The sequence below is a fragment of the Stegodyphus dumicola genome, chromosome 5, assembly GCF_044657685.1.
Source record: "Stegodyphus dumicola isolate Sdum_Otavi_A_Nest chromosome 5, ASM4465768v1".
Classification (NCBI taxonomy): Eukaryota; Metazoa; Arthropoda; class Arachnida; order Araneae; family Eresidae; genus Stegodyphus; species Stegodyphus dumicola.
In genome coordinates, this window is record NC_140772.1 from 101,181,527 (window position 1) to 101,201,982 (window position 20,456).

Here is a 20,456-nt window from a genome sequence, read left to right on the forward strand (position 1 = left end):
CTCTACAACATGGAAACAATTTCAAAACTCTAGAATTGTTGTAAGGAGGCCTGGATAAGTTCATAAACAGATAAAAACTGCTTCTCAAGATCAATATCTGGCAATAATTGCCAGTTGTAACAGGAAGTGTACTATTTAGAAATGAAATTCAGAGCTTCAGTAACCACTGGAATTGTTGTATCACAGCAAAATGTGTACAGAAGGCTTAAGAAAAAAGGCCTTTATGCCAGAAAACCAAGGATATGTCTTTCACTGTCTTTGCAATAAAGGAGGGATCACTTTAATTCGTGCAAAGAACATCAGAACTGGAGTGATTACCATTGGTCCCATGTCCTCTTTTCCAGTAAGTGGAACTTTGGTTTAACATCTGATTCAATACATTTACATCTGAAGGGAGTCAGATGTGGGAAACCTTTGAACATTATGAAACATGGCTGTTTCTGTAATGCCTGTGTGATTGTATGGGGAGGAACTGACCAGAATTATTAGGTCTTAAAACCTTATGTAAGACTTTTCAGAGGATGGATGTGATGTTTTATTTATAGATGGTAATATTCGTCCACATTGAGCAAACCTCGTTGACGAATTTCTTGAAAGTGAAGACATTGAGTGAATAAACTGAACAGGAATATCTCCTGACCTTAACCTTAAAGAGAACTTAATTGACTACCTTGGAAAAGCAGTTGCCTGGATACATCCTCCTCCTAGAAATATAAATGCCCTGAAGATCACATTGCTGAAGGAATGGATCTTAGTTCCAGAACTATGCTTAACAGTGCTATTACCATCATGAAAACATGTTATGATATTCAAGTACAAGCCAGGAGTCATATTCCATATAAAATTCATAAGCCTTAATTTTTTTTCCAAGTTATTCTCCCTCCCCAACACTCCTTGTAACATTATTACCATTTTTATTGTTTCATGCTACAATTTTATATGATATGAAGTGTTCTTAATTTGTTTCCTTTGTATTTATGAATTAGGATGTTATATATCATTCCACGCGATTTCATAAAATTATAGCTCACATTTTCTTACAAATCCATCATTTCTTGCATATAAAAAAATTTTGGGCATGAGAGTATATTTAGAAATAAACTGAATATCCGTGTAATTCAAAAATATGCAATACCTCACTCCTAGTTAATGTTGAAGCTTGGAGTGAGGGAATTAGAAAATAACAAAATGAGTTTAAATAAAAAAAATAACATGTTTTATTTCTAATATAAAGTCTAAATTAAAATTAAAATTTTTTAGTTGCTTCTGAATAGTTATTGCTGCATTTTAAAGATGGAAAATTTCAAATTCAAGTACTTACCATTTCAGATTTTGAATGCACTTATGAAACATGCACACTGAAACTGCATTATTCCTCTTAAATAAGATCCCCTTGTACAAAGGCTGTTAGAACATTTTTAAGACTATAAAAACAGTCTGCTTGGAAATTACTTTTTTTAACTTAAGCTTTTTTTTTTTTTTTTTTTTTTTTTTTTTTTTTTTTTTTTTAGGGATAAATTGTCACAGTTTTGTTTTCGTGCATAATAGTGCTTTTTTTTTCAAAGAAAGTTATTCGTATCTAGTTATTAAAAACTACTGGAAAAGCCATGGTTTTTCTATATCTAAAGCTATCCTACATAATATTGTCAACAAGAAAGAAAAAAATGTCAAAGTGTGGCTTTAAGTGGAAAAATTGTTTCAAATACATATCCAAACAGGGTTTGTTCGGTCCTTCAAAGTCCTTAGATTTTTTTAAATCGATTTTTGGTCTTTAAAAGTCGCTAATTTTGGCCAAAATCAGCAGAAGGTCCTTAATTTTAATCATCTGAAATTTCTGTCTGTTTTTACGACTGCCATTTGGAGTCTGAATTAGCATTTTGGAGGAATATTTTTGGCGATTCGCTGACATACACGGTTATTCTTTGAATGGGTTCATGGGTTATAATTTGTTTCTATTTCTAATATAAATGATCCGATACTCGAGTTCCTAAGCAAGAAGTGAAACATAAGCATTTCGAAATTCATTTTTTCTAACAAAGAGCTCTTAAACAACTTTTTCCTTTGGGGGATGTGAATTCTTTTATTAAACGGTTCTAAATTTGGCGAGTTATCAACGTTTGGGCGATTTTAAGATCAGTTTCTATAGAAAATTTTTAATTCCGAGATCTTTGAATTTTTCGACGACTTTTTTTTAAACATCGTAATATTAATAAATTTCATTAAAATAATGGTAATAAATTTAATTTATATTTAAAAAGTAACATTAAAATAAAACATTTTTATTTTTCGCTGTCATATTATAAAGTTTCATTTTGGAACTTATTCACAATACTTTGAATCTGAAAAATAAACAAGGTATAATGCTATAAAGCACAATTTGCGAAACAGCTCTTAACAAAAGCAAAATTAGACTGACCAAGTATGTGACAAAATGAGACATTAAAAAAATCAACAAAGCTAACTGTTAGTAAAACGTAAATGTCACTTATCTTCTTTCAAATATGTCCAACTATTATAAGTGTAAAATATTTAATGCTATTTGATAAATTGCATAAAGTTTATTTTATTCTCAAACTTATTAATAATTATGTTAATTAATTCATGTTTAGTAATGATGCATACTACTTAGGGATCTATTTTATTTTTAGGATAGTATTACAAAAGTGAAATTTAGGCATAGATAATATTTTTAACTGAATTTATTCAATTCCCATTTGCTCATAGGTCCTTAAAAGTACTTAATTCTCATGTGCAAAAATGTGTACAAACCATGTCCAAAGAAACAATGGAAAGTTTCTAATGTTGCAAAGGTAAGATCTTTAATATTAAACAAAATCTGTCAAGTCAAAAAACAGTTGCAAAATCAATAAAATGCTCAGAGTTACCTGAAAACATGGGGATTTGAAGCTTAAAAAGGTGAGAAAACGTAACATGCATCATCTTTCTCCATGACACATCACCTAACACAGAACGTGCTGCAGAATTCTTTATGAAAAATACTTACCTGAACAAAAATGGAAAACTTTTGTCATAGTAAATGAATTTTGGGTGAATTTAAATGACTGCAATAAAAAGAGATTTATTTATTATCATCAAAGAGGAGGAAAAAGTCTTAAAGCATGGATCAAAGAATCTAAAGAAATTTTTTCAAAGGGATTTATTTTTCACATAACAGTAAATTAAAAATAAAGAGAGTGCAGAAAAATGTTAAGATCAACTTATAAAGAATATTATCAGGAACATACTTTGTACCCAATTTAGAAATATGAAATACCTTCTGTTTACCCACAGTGCCACAATCACAAGAACTGCATCAAGACAGAGCAAATGCACATCAAATTCCACTGTTAATTTCCTGGGGAAAAAATTAAACAATAACAGCAATATCAAATAATTGTTAAAGTAGAATATCTTTAGAATTTCCGCTGGATAGTCTCGCGCGTTTAGATTTGCAGATTGGATATTAGTATTGGTCAAAGTGTGATGTAAGTATATGCATCATTTATGTTATGTAAAAGTCCCACTTCCCTAGCGCGCCTTCGTGGTGTAACGGTAGCACGGTGGGCGTTGTCCCCCGGTTTGCTGGGTAACGGCCCTCTGCGACGGTCTCTGCGTATTCAAAAGAACAAGCGGGCAGATGCATTAGGAGAATCATTTACCAATTAATGCAAAATAGACCTCTCATCTACATCGAGTTTGTTCAGTGATCAGATCTTAGAATTGTGTCCTGGTTTCTAACAGACGAAACAAGCTCCCCTTTTCTTCAATGTTTCCCTTTTTGCATCCAATGACAGCATGAAAAATTGCTGATGATTCAGAAAAACAAAATGCACACTGATATTGATTCTCACCAGAGAACTCGAACACGATGTTTTTAGACACGTGTTCTGGATTCTCAGAATCCCATCGAACATTTATGGGACATCATCGAGAGGTCAGTTCGTACCCAAAACTCTGCGCCGTCAACACTTTCACAATTATGGACGTCTATAGAGGCAGCATGGCTCAATATTCCTGCAGGGGACTTCCAACGACTTGTTGAGTCCATACCACGTCGTGCCTAAGCGTGGACTTACAACCCTCCTTGGACTTCAAGAGGAATGGGATAAAATACCTCTTGAAATGCTACTTAAACACAAAAATGTGAGGTAAAATATTTTTGTAAATACAATGAAAATCATTAAAAAATATGCTAACAGCCTCTAAATATGACATCCCTTTTATATTAGGATAAATTTTAAGAAATAAAAATGTAGGTGAATATTAAGAGAGCATTGTTTAGATTTGAATTCATTTGTTTTGCATTATAGTGAAAGGCAAGTCACCTAATTAAATACATTGTTTCATTGAGCGTCCAGAAAATTCTGATGTTTTCAAATTGAAGCATGGTTTCTTCCAATTATTTTGTTTCTGCTGTTATGGAGTGACCTTTATTGCAGCAGATGTGTAAATATGGCCTTTTCTGCTTATGTTGCATAATTCTAGCATTTCTGCAGTGCTAAGAATGAAAAAATCAAAAGTTCATTTTCATCATATAATCCTGTATTATTTTAAAAAGTGTAAAAGTGCTAGTAGTACTGCTTATAAAATTTGTGCTATGGAAAAAGTAAAACTGGTTCTCTCGAATTTTTGTCTCTTCAGGTCACTTCAAAATTCTGTAAACAACCTAAGTTCACTTCTTTAGAGACTGTCGAACAGCACATTGATAACTTGTTTACTAAAAAAATTAGTTACTTTTTATTTGTTTACTTTATTAAACATTTCTTTCAATGTAAGTTGTTTAAGTTGCTTCGTTTTATATGCTAATACTTTCTCTTTAATTCTATAAACAGACATAATTTCTTGCTCAGTTGCAAAGTTTCGCTGTTCAAGTCCTGTAATTGCTGTGCCGAGAATACCGACTAACTTGTCAATCAAAATTTTTTCGTTTTCACTAACCTCTCTGTCACTTTTTTAATGCCTTTATCCATTTTTTGCAGCAATTCCACTTTTTGTTTGTTGGACATCGAAACATGCTTTTGCTTTGTAGATCCTTTGGCACCACCAGAATTTCAGTTCAAGCTTACTTTTTATAAAATTGCTCTAACAGTCTGCAAACAATAATAAGCCGAATTCAATTAGAAGATTAAGGAACAACACAATCTGCAACATTAACTGAAATAGATAATTAGATAAATTTAGCCTAGCTTATACTATCCATTGTACATTAAACGCACATGCATAAACGCTACGCATGCACAGAAAGTTTGCAGCTTTGAGGTCCGGATTATGGACATTCGGATTAAAGACTGTATTACAGCCCTAAACTGAAATGACTTGACTATTAGACTGGTACTATAAAATAAGCACTTCAAGGGAACCTCCACCATTTGCAATCATAGTTTTTGTAGTCAATACTTCACAATATTTATTTTCACTTCTCATTTGAAACTGTAGTTCAAGTTGTCCATCATTTGTATTCTTTTCATGAAGCAAAATGCTAATCTGCAATGAAATGGGGAAAAATTTAAGCAAGATGACTATTTTTTCTACACCTGAGTCAGATGAAGCGATGGAAAATAACCTTGACATTAACATTGTAGTTGTGGCTATTACAATGAGCAGAAGTTATGCAATTTATGTACATGATAATTACCTATATGTTTTATCTAATTTATTAATATATATTATTAATAATTACCTATATGTTTTATCTATTATTTCTAATCTGCTACGTTTTAAAAAATGGTCTCTTACATTAAGATGATCTGAAAATAGATTTTGCAGTCTCATGACTACCTTAACAAGATTTCATTAGATATCATATGATATAAAATATATTGTTATAATTTGGATTAACTTTGAAATGTATGCATGAATCAAAATATCACAAAATAGAATTTTCTGTACAACTTTCTGCTGTTATTTTTTTCCCCCGTTTTCAGGTATATGATGTACTATTGGCCTATTTTATCAGCAATAATTGGCATTGGATTCAACTTTTGCTGGTTATCTATGATAGTGATAATAATTTGGCTTCGACAATTAATGAATACCTCACAGTTTATTGATCCTTCTGCACTAAGTACGAGGGAACGTCAACAATTGGAAGAAATACGCCTAGCCAGCAGAAATAGACCTCAAAACACTGAAGGTAAAATATACTAATTGGTAATATATGTTGTCTATTGCATGATTAATTTTTAGATTTTAATTTAGCAATTTTACAGTCTGTTTTCTTTTAGCAATCTCTTGAATGATCTGAAATGATTCTCTGTCCCATTATTTGCTTTTTATATAAGTGCTGAGAATGAGAATTGCTACCTTAATTTCTAAACATTTGGTGCTATTAAATTGAATAAAATTCTTAATATTTGTTTTTGAAAATAAGAATGCAATATAATTCTTTCATTTGGAATATAAAAAAGTACATTTATCTTGTTTTTAGAGTAATAAAATGTATATTGAGAAGTTTGGAATTTACACTTGTTTAATGCTTCCTTTTTATGTGATTTTCTTAAGAATCCAAGACAGTTTAACCTAATTTAAAATATAATTCAGGTGTCAAACTTGAAGTAATAAGCTCCATTAAATTTTACTTGAAGGTCTGCCATATTATTCAATTTTCTGTATGTGCTTTTAAAAAGCATTTACATTTGATTCTTTTTTGAAGACAGATTTTGGGGTTAAGTCCTAATTCAACCTTCAACGAGAATAGTAAATTACCATTGGCATATTACATGGAATAACCACTACAAATTAGAAGAAAGACCATGGTGCACTAATTAGGAGGTTTTTAGAATTGTTTTGCAAAAAGTAATAGTAACTTTCAGCTGCAATAAATCAAAAGGGTACCTTGTTGAAATGAGTCATTATTTTATAATACTAGAAGAAAGAGGAACAACAAATATGAATGAAAATCTTTATTAATAGCTTTAGCTTACTACTTGTGTTGGCTTCTGTTGCCCAAAGAAGTTCCAGTATGTATGCTATGGATTATTTCATTCCTTCATCTAACTTTAATATATTGTGCATCAGTTTTATCAATTCCTCATTTGCTTGCTCAACACACTAAAAGGCACACTCTTGTTTTAGGAGATTATAAAACTTCTGTTGTCATTCCCTTCTTTCCATCAATTTGCTATAAAGTTTCACATATTTTGCAGAAATTTAACTTTTGGGTTGTTTATTCTCCCATCAATAAAATTCCGAGTTCCATACTCAAATACCCCATTCCGGATATGAATTCTTGGGGTATTTATAGGATTCGTTGCCAGTGTGATTTAATTTACATTGGCCAAACTAAGAGAGCTTTAAAATTTCGCCTCAAGGAACAGGAGGCATATGTTAGAAAAAAGGAAACACAGAAGTCTTTTGTTGCTCAACATTGTTGGTCCGAAAACCACACTTTCAATTTTTCTGCTGCCAAAATTATTCAAAAAACATCTTCCATTGGTGAACTGGATTTTCTAGAGGCATTTCACATTCATAAAAATCTTTCTGTTCTAGTTAACGATCCTAATTCCAATCCAAATTTGCCTTCGGCCTTTAAAGAAATTATGTTTTAGTTCTGGTTTCACCAACAGATGGCGCCACTTGCTTATTCTTGTCCAGGCTTTCTTATCTTATTTAAACATTATTTCCTAACTTGTTCATTTGCGGTTTTGCAGCTGAGGATTGTGGTTCGGTAAAACCATCAAAACTAGTCCTGTGAAAATTTTGTAAATGTAACGCTGATTTTTGTTGTTTGACTTCTGAATTAGTATTTATTCGGCATGTTATTGTGTCTTAATTAATAGAGACTTATTAAAAGCTATCATACTTCATATCCAGATTGTCAGCAAGAAACATGCATATTGAATATTTTTTATATTGTTTCTAAATTACACAGAAGTGATACTTTCTGTCTTATTGATTTTATAAAATATGCCATCAAATAACATTTCCATTCTGACTGCATATACAAATTTGGCATTATAACATCATTTAGAGTGTATGAAAACATATAGATGCTATTTAGATTTATTCCAAGTGATCCTTTAGTAACACTGTCTTGGTCTCTCTCTAACTAAACATCTGTGGAACACAATTAGCCTTCAATTGAATATGCTTGAGGGCTGTTGCGGTGAGAATGAAATAAGAATTTTGGTAAATGTCACATGATCATGATGAGTATACAAGGACATCATTCAAGGATTTAGTGAATCAAACTGATGCCAAGTAAATGATTGTATCTCTTAAATTATTGACTGTATTACTTAACTGTATCTTATCTCCCTGTGTATTCAACCACTGGTAATTATTTTTAATTAAATAATATTTTTAGAATGTACACCTGCCCAGTTTTGTCTCATTTAAAACATTTTCTGTGTGAAGCAGCAGATATGTTGCTAAGTGATTAAAAATCATCTGAATCAAATTACTAATTAGCCAGTTATGATTTGCGTAATATTTATACTTTTATTTAAAATGTTCCTGATGAAAGCATTCCTTTTACATTGTGTTTGAGAGCCTTATATGTGACTGAAAAAAACTGAAACTGAACATTTCTGAAATTTTTATGGCTGAGATTCAAATTACAGATTATCATGAAGGTCAAGAATTTTAATGTTAGGAAAAACGTTTTACGTAGTTATGCGGTGGAAGCTCTTAAATATCTTTTGCATTTGAATTGAAAATACTCTAGGTATGATCAACTCAATTAAACAATATGGAGATGAGTGATCATGAAAGCTCCAAGTATGTGCTACAGGTGTATGGCCACAGTAGGTGTGGCTACAGGATGTTTTCTGTATGTGGTTGGTAATGTATTCCAAACATTGAGCAAAGTTCACAGACAGCATTTATTATGATGATAATAGACAATACACAACACTATATAGATACGTGTTCAAGATTGGGGCTACAAGATTTTAGCCCTATCGACGCTTCATGATATGTGTCTTTACATGTTGAGTTACAAGGTCTAACTAACTCTTTTGGCGTATTAGCGCCACCTATAGTATTTCACTTCATAACATACTGGGCTGCGATGAACAATGGTTCATCACAAGCTTCAAATTTAGAATTATGTTAATGCAATATTCAATACTAACAAGATTTTCAACAATATTATATGACAAGTTAAATTTAAAATATAAATTTCAAAATCACCATAAGCTGAAAGAGAAAGTTATTAAGATACTTACTATACTTGGACACAAAACAAATACTATGAAACTAAAATACAAATACAGTAGAAGTCCAGAAATCTGCAAAGCTTGGGACCAGAGGTTGTGCAGATTTTAGGATTTTGCAGATTTCAGGACAGAAAAGATAAATCATAATATTCAGACTAAAAGTGCAAAATAAGTAAGCATATTAGATACATTAAATTAAGTACATTATTGCAATAACTTATTATATGTGTTAAATTATTATTACATATATAAATTGATTATATTGTTCATTGCATTATATATATATACAGCATCGAGGTTTGCTGATTTCTCCTCATGCAAAGATTTCCGGTTTCGGATTCTGATGTTAGAATCACTGTTGTGTAAAATTTCAACAGCTTTTCTGTATTATTCCATATATCATACACAATCATATCGCAATTCCATACGATTCTGCTATAAAATGCAGATGTCTCCATCTTTTGCAGAATTTGCACTTTTTGCATTACCATCAATGCAACGTGTTTACATTTTTCAATGTTGCAAGCAGTAAAATCATGAGTGTGTTTCTTATCTGTAATTGTATTAAAAAGGGCTGAACTTTAAAATATTTTTAATTTATCCACAAAATATCTGGATAAAAAAAGGCAGCACTAAATAATCTCATGAAATAACAAAGCTCAGAAAATACAACAACGTGAATCGTGAACTTGAAAGAAGAGTTGAGTGAATCGTCTGCTTTCTTACCTCGATGCAGATAAGAGGGGGAAAAAACTTTTATCATGATATCAATAATTTGGTATTTCCAGTATGACTCATTATTATTCGGTAATTATGACGTCATTATTCGGTAAGTATTTTTTCTTCGATATTTCGTACTCAATGTTGCAGTTTCCGGAACCTGTAAACTGAATGTTTATATTTTGAGAGGCAATGTGGATTTCAGGTCGGCGGATTTTCGGTATTTGACTGTACAATGAATTCTATGTGAAAATAAGAATCAAATTTTTAGAGTCATTAATTTCACGATGGCAAAATGGTAGTGGTGAGAGTTTGTTGATAGGATGTTTAATTACACCACTGATAGTTTTTAAGTCCACTACTCACACTTTTCCATCAGATTCTGGATAAACATTAATTACTCTACCTAGACGCCACCTTAAAGGTGGTAAGTTATCATCTTTGACAAGCACCAAGTCATTGGTGCTTGTCAAAAAAAAGTTTGGTTTGTTCTTTAGCCATTTTGCATGTTTTTGCAATTGGGAGAGATAGTTGGATGACCAGCATTTCCAAAAGAGTTGAAAAAGTTGCTGAATCAATTTCCAATGTTCAGCAGGCGTTATCATTATATATTTGGTTCAGGAATGGTTGTTAGCGCGGTTCCAATAAGGAAGTGACCAGCTGTTAAAGTACTTAAGTCATTGGGAGCATTGGAAATCGTCACTATAGGTCTGGAATTTAGGCAAGCTTCAATTTCAGTTATCAAGATAAGAAATTCTTCAGATGTGAGCAATTGAGCTCCTATTGTACGTTTTAAGTGATTTTTCATTTGTTTAATGCCATTCTCCCAAAGAGCTCCGAATGTGGGACGGAGGAAGCATTGAATTTCCAAGCAATGTTTTCTTGCCTGGATTATCTTTTTAATGCTGCTAAAAAGGCTTCTGAAGAGAGATCACTCACAACCACCAAGTGTACTGCTTTTGTAGCAAATCATATGAACAGGCATACATAGCACTTGATTGGCTTCACTCCTCTTCCCTTGCGGGGTTTCACAAGGAATGACTCTGCATAATCAAGGCCTACTTTAGAAAAAACTCTGCTTGGCATAACTCGAGGTGCTGAAATATCAGTCATTATTTCCGATGTAGTATTTGTATGATTTCTGAAGCATTTCATGCAGTTTCAAATAACTTTGCGTACTGCATCTCTACAGTTAATTATCCAATATTTCTGTTGGATAACCAGAATTGTAAGTGAAGATGAGTTTCAGGAAAATGCTTAGTCATTAATTCAGTCACGTTATGCTTCTTAGGGAAAATTACCTGGTGCTTTTTATTTTCAGGTATATTTACATTCCTTAGCCTTCCTCCAACACAAAGAATATTTTCGTTATCCAAGAAGGGATTCAAGGAGATAATTCTGCACAGTTAAAACTTCTTTAACTTTTTAAGTTGAAGGCTGGCATTTTTCACAAATCTAAGACACCATGCTACTACTTGTTTGAGTTTATTCCAGGATGAAAATTTAGTAAGAAGGTCAAATTCATTTTGATTATTGGATGCAACACACACCATAGTTTTTCGCTGCTCTTCAAGAGAAAGTTCACCACAGTTTTTCGCTGCTCTTCAAGGGAAAGTTCCTTAAGTTCAAGATCTCAAATAGGTTCAACCCTTTGATTACTGAAGTTACCTTGCCTTAGCCAAGGTGGACCGTGAAACCAAAATTCATTGTCTATTAAATCTATCAACTTTGCACCTTGTGATACAACATCTGCCAGATTTTCATTTCCCTTGCAAAACTGCCATTGAGAAGAAGCGATTAAATTCTGTATTTCTTTAACACAATTTGTTACGAAAGGCTTCCAATTATTGGCAGAGCCCATTATCCAATGAAGATATAAATTTCGCATTTATCTGAGAGTCGCTAAATCACTAAATATTGCATTTCTTGATGTTAAAGAGTGTTTTCAGATAATTAGCTGTCCTAGCAGCAAGAGTATCTGCCATCAGTTCCAAGCAAGGAAGTGTAAGTTTCTTTAGAGGAGCTACTCTGCTTTTAGATAGTGCAAAGGATGTCTCCAAAATAGTGGGATTTTGAACATTTTCAGAATACCATGTCAAGAACTTCCTTCTTAGCTCATCAGATACCTCAGAATTCCAATCACAACCAGATTCCCATAATTCTTGAATCATAAACTTAGCTGTAATTACATATGCATAAATTAGCTAGATAGGATCATAAATTTTGGCTATGGTTTGCAAAATGAGTCTTTTAATTACTGTTTGTTCATCAACCAATTCCAGGAACTGTGCTACTTCTAAACTTAAACTGTCTTGATATGTATCCCATTCATGCAAAATAGCATTTGCATGAATTTTGATATAATAACATCTTTATAACAAAACCTCTCCTCTAAACTTTTAATACAGATATCATAATTTTCTTCAGATAAAGCGTAACCAGATACACAATTATATGCAGACCCAGATAATAAACTTTTCAAATACGTAAACTTGTCTGTTTTGGATAAACTTGGATTAGAGTGAATAGCATTATCATATCGTAAAAATTCGAGCCATTTACTGGGATCAACAGCAAATTTTTCAATATTCAATTTCGGTAACTTTACTGAAGCACTACTTGTAACAACATTGTTATCATTCAGAGTACTACTAATACCATTACTAGTTGCAAGTACACTTCTTTCAACAACTTCATTACTGTTAATTTTCTTTATTTTACTAACAATCTTAGCTTTAAATGTTATGATTTTTTCATACTCTTCACATGCAAGTAATTCGTTATCATATTCTTTTTCATCAGTTATAAGAGCATCGATCTTTGAGTCAAGACTTTTAAGTGTTTCATGGTATTCGATTAACAACTCGTGATGAATTTAAATCTTCTAGATGTTCTTTATTTAATTTATCTGATAATAGTTTCTCAAGTTTGTTTAGAAGTGTAGTAACTTTACTACATACAATAGCATGCATCTTTTTCTCTTTTCCTAAATCATCCATTATGTTTTGTTTTCAAAGGTCGATATTAGGAATAAATAATTCAAATTCTTATCGACCAATTCTAGCTGGCAAGTCCTCACTTGTGTTTCTCCAAGAGATGGAAAGCTCCAAGTGTCCAGAGGTGTGGCTTACAGGATGTTTTCTATATGTGGTCAGTAATTTATTCCAAACATTGAGCGAAGTTCACACACAACATTTATTGCAATGATAATACACAATACATAACACTATATAGATACATATTCAAGATTGGGGCTACAGGATTATAGCCCTATTGATGCTTCAAGATATGCATCTTTACATGTTGAGTTACAAGGCCTAACTAACTCTTTTGGTGCATCGGCGCCACCTATAGTATCCTACTTCATAACGCAATATTTAACTAAACTGCTTGGCATAATTATAGTTCAATACAGCGATTGTCTGTAGTGAGGCTTTATAGCTCAATTTTTTTTAAGGATCTATCTTTGAAAATTTATACAGAAATATGCGATAATTTTTTGTTATGCTGCAAAAAATATCAATTTTAAGGCCAAGCCATGGCTGAAACCTGAAGTGATTCATTTTGAAATTATGAAGGGCTTAGGGTTCTCTTGTCTCGTCTGGGACTAGAGCTGATCTAAATTTTTAATCCAGATGGAACACAACTGTGCAGTCATGATTCATTATAGCCCAGTTTGAAAATTTAAAACAAACTAAATTTTAATTAAGTAAAATAAAAATAAATTCTGAACATTTAGTACATAAAATGTGTTTTAATACATAACTGATATTTTTTTTTCCATTTGTGTTGTCAAATCTCGTTTTGTGTTGTTTATTTTTATGCGGTTTTATTAGCAATCACAGTACAAAGTCCGAAATCCAGACTCGTCAGGACTTCGGCGATTCTGGATTTGAGATTTTTTCGGATATTAGATCATCACTTTAAATCTAGTAAGATGGCATGTAAGAATTATAAAATGAAAAATATGAAATCGTGATTTATAAAATAATGAAGTATTTATGATCTAAAAGGTATCAAAATTTACAAAAAAAAAAGCTTAATATTTATTTGTTTACCTTATTAAACATTTCTTTCAATGTAAGTTGTTTAAGTTGCTTCGTTTTTTGTGCTAATACTTTCTCCTTAATTCTGTAGACAGACATAATCTCTTGTTCAGTTATATTGCCGAAGTCCTGTAACTGCTGTTTCGAGAATTCTGACTAACTAGTCAATCGAAATTTTCTCATTTTCAGTAACTTCTCTGTCACTTTCTTCACTATCGGATGTAGTATTTCTGGATCTTTGGATCTACATATTTTGCCATTTATTAATTGATTGAAGATTGAGAAGCATTGTCATCACAAAGAAAAACTTCTTTTATATCATCTTTATTTATTACCGCTTCTCCACATTTCTTTATAAAATCTGTTAATTGGAAAATTTTACCTTTGTTTTGCCGAAAACCTTTAAAATTAGCGGCTATCATCATCAAATTTCGCGATACTTCAATATACATATTTGGTTATGCATCATGAGCTTGGCGACTAATGACAAGTTGTTCTGTTAAATTTTATCTTGCTTCTATCGTGCGCTAAGACAATTAAGCCAGAAATTGTATTAGTTTAGTTATTTATTATACTTATGTCCATTTCTTGCACATGATTAAGGCTTATCTAAGTCCTGAATAAATAAATCTCCATATATACTTAAGGCTTATGGAGGGCCGATGCTAGATATCTTACTGCCTGATACAGTCTCTGTAGGTCCTAAATTCTGCTACCAAACGTCTTCCTTCGTCTTCTCTAAATTCTGCCACCCGTTTCTAACTTTATGTGAATTCAACATTTCTTAGAAGAGATTAGTTATTCGTAATTCAAAGAGCTCTAAATATAATCTTTTGGCCTATGAGTATCATAAACAAAATCCATTTTTAGCATATGGAAAAAACCTCGTGAACATTTCTTAACACATTTAACTTAACTTTCTTAGTATATTTAACTTCTTGTTTTTCCTCGTCAAACATTTCTTAGCACATTTAACTTAAATCATCTGTAATCATCGCCAAGCATAATGTCAACATACAAGGTTACCATATTCTTTGTTATTCAATTACTAAAATAAAAAAAAAGAGTTTATGCATCACTATATGAATCATTAGTCAAGTTGTCATGTGTTGATAAACATATAAAATATTAGTAAGTATAAATTCGACAATGTATTTATGTAGAATGTTTCATTTTCAGATGTAAGCCAAGCCGGCAATTTGGCAGCTACAGAGCCAAGTTATTGTTGATACAAATTTATGCTAAAATGATTGCTTCTTCAATAACGGGATATTTTATTTAGTGTTGAAGTGAAATTAAAAATCGAGACTCTCCAGATGTTTTATTATGCGTGGAGGGGGGGGGAATCTAATGCGCATGCTTAAAGCCTACGAGAAAAACGTTGGTGGTGGTTTTGAGGTCTGGATTTTAGATCATTCCGGATAATGGGCGTCTGGATTTTGGACTTTGAACTGTATTAGCATTGATAAGCATTGGGCATACGAAGAAAGGGAGGACAACTTAAACTATGTTGTATGCCCATACTTCTTGTGTTGAAATGCCTGTACAAGAATTAACCACTGGACAAGTGTAAAAAAATCTTTGAAATAGCTAAAACCTTGTATAATGAAGCATATAAGTTGATCCCACTATCAAATGTAGCCTTATGATTCACTAAATGATAAGAAATGCAATTTTTTGTTGCTAAGAAATGTATGAAGAAAAAAAATTCAAAAAGGAAAAATTTGTAACATATGTAGGTAAACTTTATTTTGATAGATATATTTATTTCCCCTATTAATAAAGGTTGTAAAAGTTTAAGCAAGAGGAAAAATTAGCTCAACAGTTTACTTTGAAAAATTTCTTTATGTAAAACAATTATATGATAATTATAATGAATGAAGTAGACTGTGACCAGGATAAAGCTTTTCCATAAGCCTTCAGATGTGTGCACAAGTTTAGAAACTGCTATTCATACCTCCTTCTTGATACGATCTCTATACTGTATTTGAGTTGAAGTATAGATATTGCTGAAAAAATTAAAAACTGACAAGGCAGAATCTGATGAAATACTATTAAACCTGTCTGTCTTTGCAGCTAAAAATATTTGTGGGTGCTTGCTGTTTAATCAGCTTAAAAATTCTTATCAAAATGAATATTGAAATGTGATAAATAGTGAACAGATTTGAACATCTGAAACTTATGCATGTTTAAAACATGGTTAATACATGCAACAAAAGAAAAAAATCCTTCAAATCTGCCTTGCATATTATTTTCTTGCACAGAAATACGAGTAGTTTTCTTCTGAAAGCTGGAATTGTGTTTGTAAAATATAGATCACATTAAACCAAATGAATGGAACCTTTTAAAAATATTGCAGAGACATGCTAGTTTCAAAACAAATTCATTATCTTTTCACTGCACTCTAAATTGAATGGTGATAGTTGGAAAACCTGAGAATAAACTGTTGCCTTAGTAAAGAATACTTTTATAAGGAAATCAAGAAATCCACTCTAATTATGTAATTATTTAAATAAATTCATTCTTATAATTTTTAGTGGAAAAAGCTCAGGAAACTAGTCCACAGAGAGGGACAAGAACTGGAGGAATTTCTAGAGCAGATCGGACTGGAATTGAAAATTTATCAGCACATTATGGTATTACTTATTTTCATAATTTGCTTAATTATTTTTTGCCTAACAATATGAGTAAATTTTTCTGAAAACTGTTATATGAAGTACAGATAACTTTGCATTACTTGAATACAGTTTTTCTAAATGAAATAGCTTTTTAAAACTTTTAGATAACTTTGCATTACTTGAATACAGTTTTTCTAAATGAAATAGCTTTTTAAAACTTTTGTTTAAAAAAAATTTTTGTGCTTAAAAAGTACTACACATTCATCCACTGAGGATGGAAGAAATTTCTAAATATGGCTGTGAAACTGGACATTTAGCTTAGCAGCACAATATGGTTTTTCTCATGTATATATAAAATTTTCTCAAGCCTAATAAGTTTCCTTAAAGTTTGCAAAGGAGATCGAAATAACTTTGCACTGCTAAATAAGTTTCTTTAAAATATGAACTTTCACTTTACAGAGTTTTGATTATATATTGTAATGCATGATGTTTTAAGGAATGGGAAAATTTTATGTTGTATAATAATTATTATTGGTATTATTTAATTATGCTTCTGCTTTAAACTAAATTATTGAATTGTATAAAATTCAGTAATTATATATAACTGAATAGCTCTGAATGCAGATATCTGATTTTTAAAAATTTTTCTTCAGTGTGAATTCTGTTGCATTTTTTTTTTTTTTTTTTTTTTTTAATTATTTTAAACCCCATTAGTTGCCAAGTGGTTAAGACTGCTGAATACTGGGAGTTTAACCTGGGTTCGATCCCAAGTTAACAGGCTTTATGTATATTTGGTTTTTATGATTTTTCTTATGTGCAATGTGAATACGAGTCAGCTTCCCTTAACCCTTAACCCAAGCCGATTAAGGAAACCTTGCTTGGTTCCCTTAATGTTCCTCAGGGAGTCAAAAAGAAATTGTCTTACAGGGTGGAAGTTTTGCATGGTGAAGCCTAACTTTAAGAACAAAAAAATCACACAGACACACAAAAAAGTAATTTTGGGTAATTCTAGTGACATTATTTTTAGTACCATTTTAGATTATTACTTAATCTGTCATATATGTTAAAAATAACATTTAATAATTTTCAGAAGTGCTATTCAAATTATTACAATGATTTAATTGACAAAACTCATTAATAAACTTTAAAATTAATAAAAAAAAAAGCATAAAAATATTTACAATAAGAAGTAACAAAATTTAAAGACTGTGTGTGATAAGTCTCGAAGCACGGAGAAACACAAAGTCCTATACTGCATGATCCACAATGCTTTTTTTTTTTTTTTTTCTTTCCATGGTTTGTAAGCACAATATCCTTTCTTCAGGTTATTCCACCCTTTTTGTTCATACAGAGGGTAAGAAAATGCCTATCAGATAATCAGATAGATGCTGGTACAGATCTGACCGTAAACTGCTTTTTTTTTAAATAATTTCCGTGTCTTAATTAATTTCCATAGTTCTCAAAAATTTGTTCAATCAGTTTCATTTTTAAATGGAAAAAGGGCATTTTAATGCTGTGTCTTTTGTTATTAAGAATGTTCAATTTAATTTTGTTATATCTATCAGTCACCCCAAAAAACAGTTTTTTTGTACCATTTGACTGATTTTCGAAAACGTGAATAGTGTATCATAACTGCATCCCCTATGTCTGTACCACCCATATTTTGTTGTAATCTGTAATACATATGGTTTTAAAATGTCTTCTTCAGTAAATCTGTCTTTTCTGCCAAATTAGCCATTTCTGCTTCATGTATGCATGTTAGCATAAAAAGGTCTTCTTTTTTTTTCGTTGAATGGAATGATGTTCATGTTGTCTCCCTGCATTACATCCAGTTCACCCTTTTTTAGTTTTTTTCCTGGGAATTCCTTTGGGCATTTTCTTTTTCATGCTTTTTTATACTGTTCCACAAACAACATTCATTTTTACTGAATGCAAATATTCCTCAAGGGATGGGGTACTGAAGAAGTGATCTAAATGTAAATTAAACCATATCTCACATAAATCGCTCATCAATGTTTTCACTACTGTTTATTTATAAGACCCAACGCTGCTTAACATTTATGTGTCCTTCGTGCTGTAACTTAAAAAATTCCATACGTAACTGGTAACCTATTTGTATAACTTATATATTTTTATCCTGTGGCATGATCTTTTGGATCAAACATACTGACGAAAGCCAAGATTTCCTTTTCGAGCAAAAAGAGATTCATCGATGCAAATATTTTTCTTGGGTATGTAGTTGTAGTTTCTTTTAAATTTATTTCTTTAATTTTCTATGGTTAGTCCTGCTGGGTTTCGTAACTTTTTAGCACTCTTATCTGAGGTGAAAAGCAAAAAAGTTAGAATATTAAGGAACATAGCTCTAAGCGTAACTTTGTTGAAAAATGGAGTTGTGAATATTTCATTTATAATTAAATATATTTTCAAATTAGGCTCCTTGATAATGCCCATCAGTGTTATTATTGCAAAAAACACTTTTAGATTCTCAGTACTTATATTTGAAAATATGCCTGACTTAGAAATTGGTGAAGCATTTCTTTCTACGTTTTGAGCAAAATTCTTTGTTTTTCAACAGTTAAATTTAGTAGATCATCATCAAAAAAAAAATATTAAAGAAATCAATTTCTTTTCTAGTGTTCACTATAGAATTTGTTTCCCATGTTCCAATAAATGTATGAGGATGCAATTCCTCAAGTGTTAGAGTACAGGATGAAGTATCTTTAGTCAAACTTTCATGAGAAGTTGAAGGCAGGCACTCAGTGAGCTGTGTCTGTGACAAAATGTCTGTATCAGAATCACTAAAAATATCACTTTCTAACTCTTTAGAAAATGAATCATACTCTCATGGCTAATTTACCATGGAAGTATATTCTTCCTCTGATAAATAACGCCTTCATGCCATAATAAACTAAAATCAGTGCTTCCCTAAATAAAAAAGGGAAATACCTGAAATATGTCTGAAGGCAAGGCAAAATGTAATAGAACCCCACATAGTAACCCTAAAAGACTTTACATAGTAGAGGAAAAAAAGAATAAAAACAGAATTCGGAGATGTATCAGAAACACAAACGTTTATAGTTTCATGTGGTGAGTTAAAGAAGCAAGCACTGTTTACGTTATAATTCCCCACCTTCCATACACCAGCTGATGAGTAAAATACCTTAATTTTGATTGGCTCAGGATCCTAAAACTCTGTTCATTTCAAAAGTAATGGACATAGGGTGCCATCTAGTGATCTTAAAGAGGTGCCAGCTTAAAATGCAGGTACACATTGTCCGTCCCCTAAATTAAATCTCCAATGATGAATGGGTGGGACAAGCGGCTGTGAGAGACATTTGTAAGAAATGTTTAGATGGGACCTCTAACCTATCCAGAAAGGGTTAAAGAGCCTTCCATGAAGGTGTCCCTCCATTTAAGAGATAGCTGTATCCTGCTTTGACATATTTCCATAACCTAAACCTACCTTTCAAATTCTAGAGAATTTTCTCATTTTTTAACTGTAATATTATGAATGCATTTCCTTTTTGTAAGTGTTTTAAGTGTAAATAAAAGCTTGTAATTCAGGTATTATACATAAAAAATTTAATCATAATTATCTAATAGGAAGACTTTCATGTATTTATTCCTTATGTCTCTTCAAAATATAATCGCATATTTTATTTTAGGCTTAATTTTTTAATACTAAAATTGAGGTAGTCCTGTGGTAGACAGTGTAATGTCTTCAATTGTTAATTAAGCCAGACTATGCTACCAAATAAATATCCAGTGAAAAAATGTAGAAGTCCTGACACTTGATAAATCCTCACCTGAATGTGTACTTACAGATACTTCTGTAATCTCCAAATCCTCCATGTTTATGCAGAGGAACATTTCACTTACTTACTTAAATTATCCAAATAATCAAGTGTTGAATT

General features: G+C 31.6%; 1 protein-coding gene across 10 annotated transcripts in view; it reads left to right on the forward strand.

The window, feature by feature from the left end:
- Seipin (lipid droplet biogenesis associated protein seipin) overlaps positions 1 to 20,456 on the forward strand; it is an 81,210-nt gene that overhangs the window by 45,814 nt on the left and 14,940 nt on the right. For all 10 annotated transcript variants that reach the window (XM_085816913.1, XM_085816910.1, XM_085816909.1 and 7 more), the window contains 2 exons: positions 5,925 to 6,133; positions 16,462 to 16,560. In XM_085816913.1, coding sequence (XP_085673039.1) covers positions 5,925 to 6,133; positions 16,462 to 16,560 — 308 coding nt within the window. The remainder of the gene's footprint in view (positions 1 to 5,924; positions 6,134 to 16,461; positions 16,561 to 20,456) is intronic.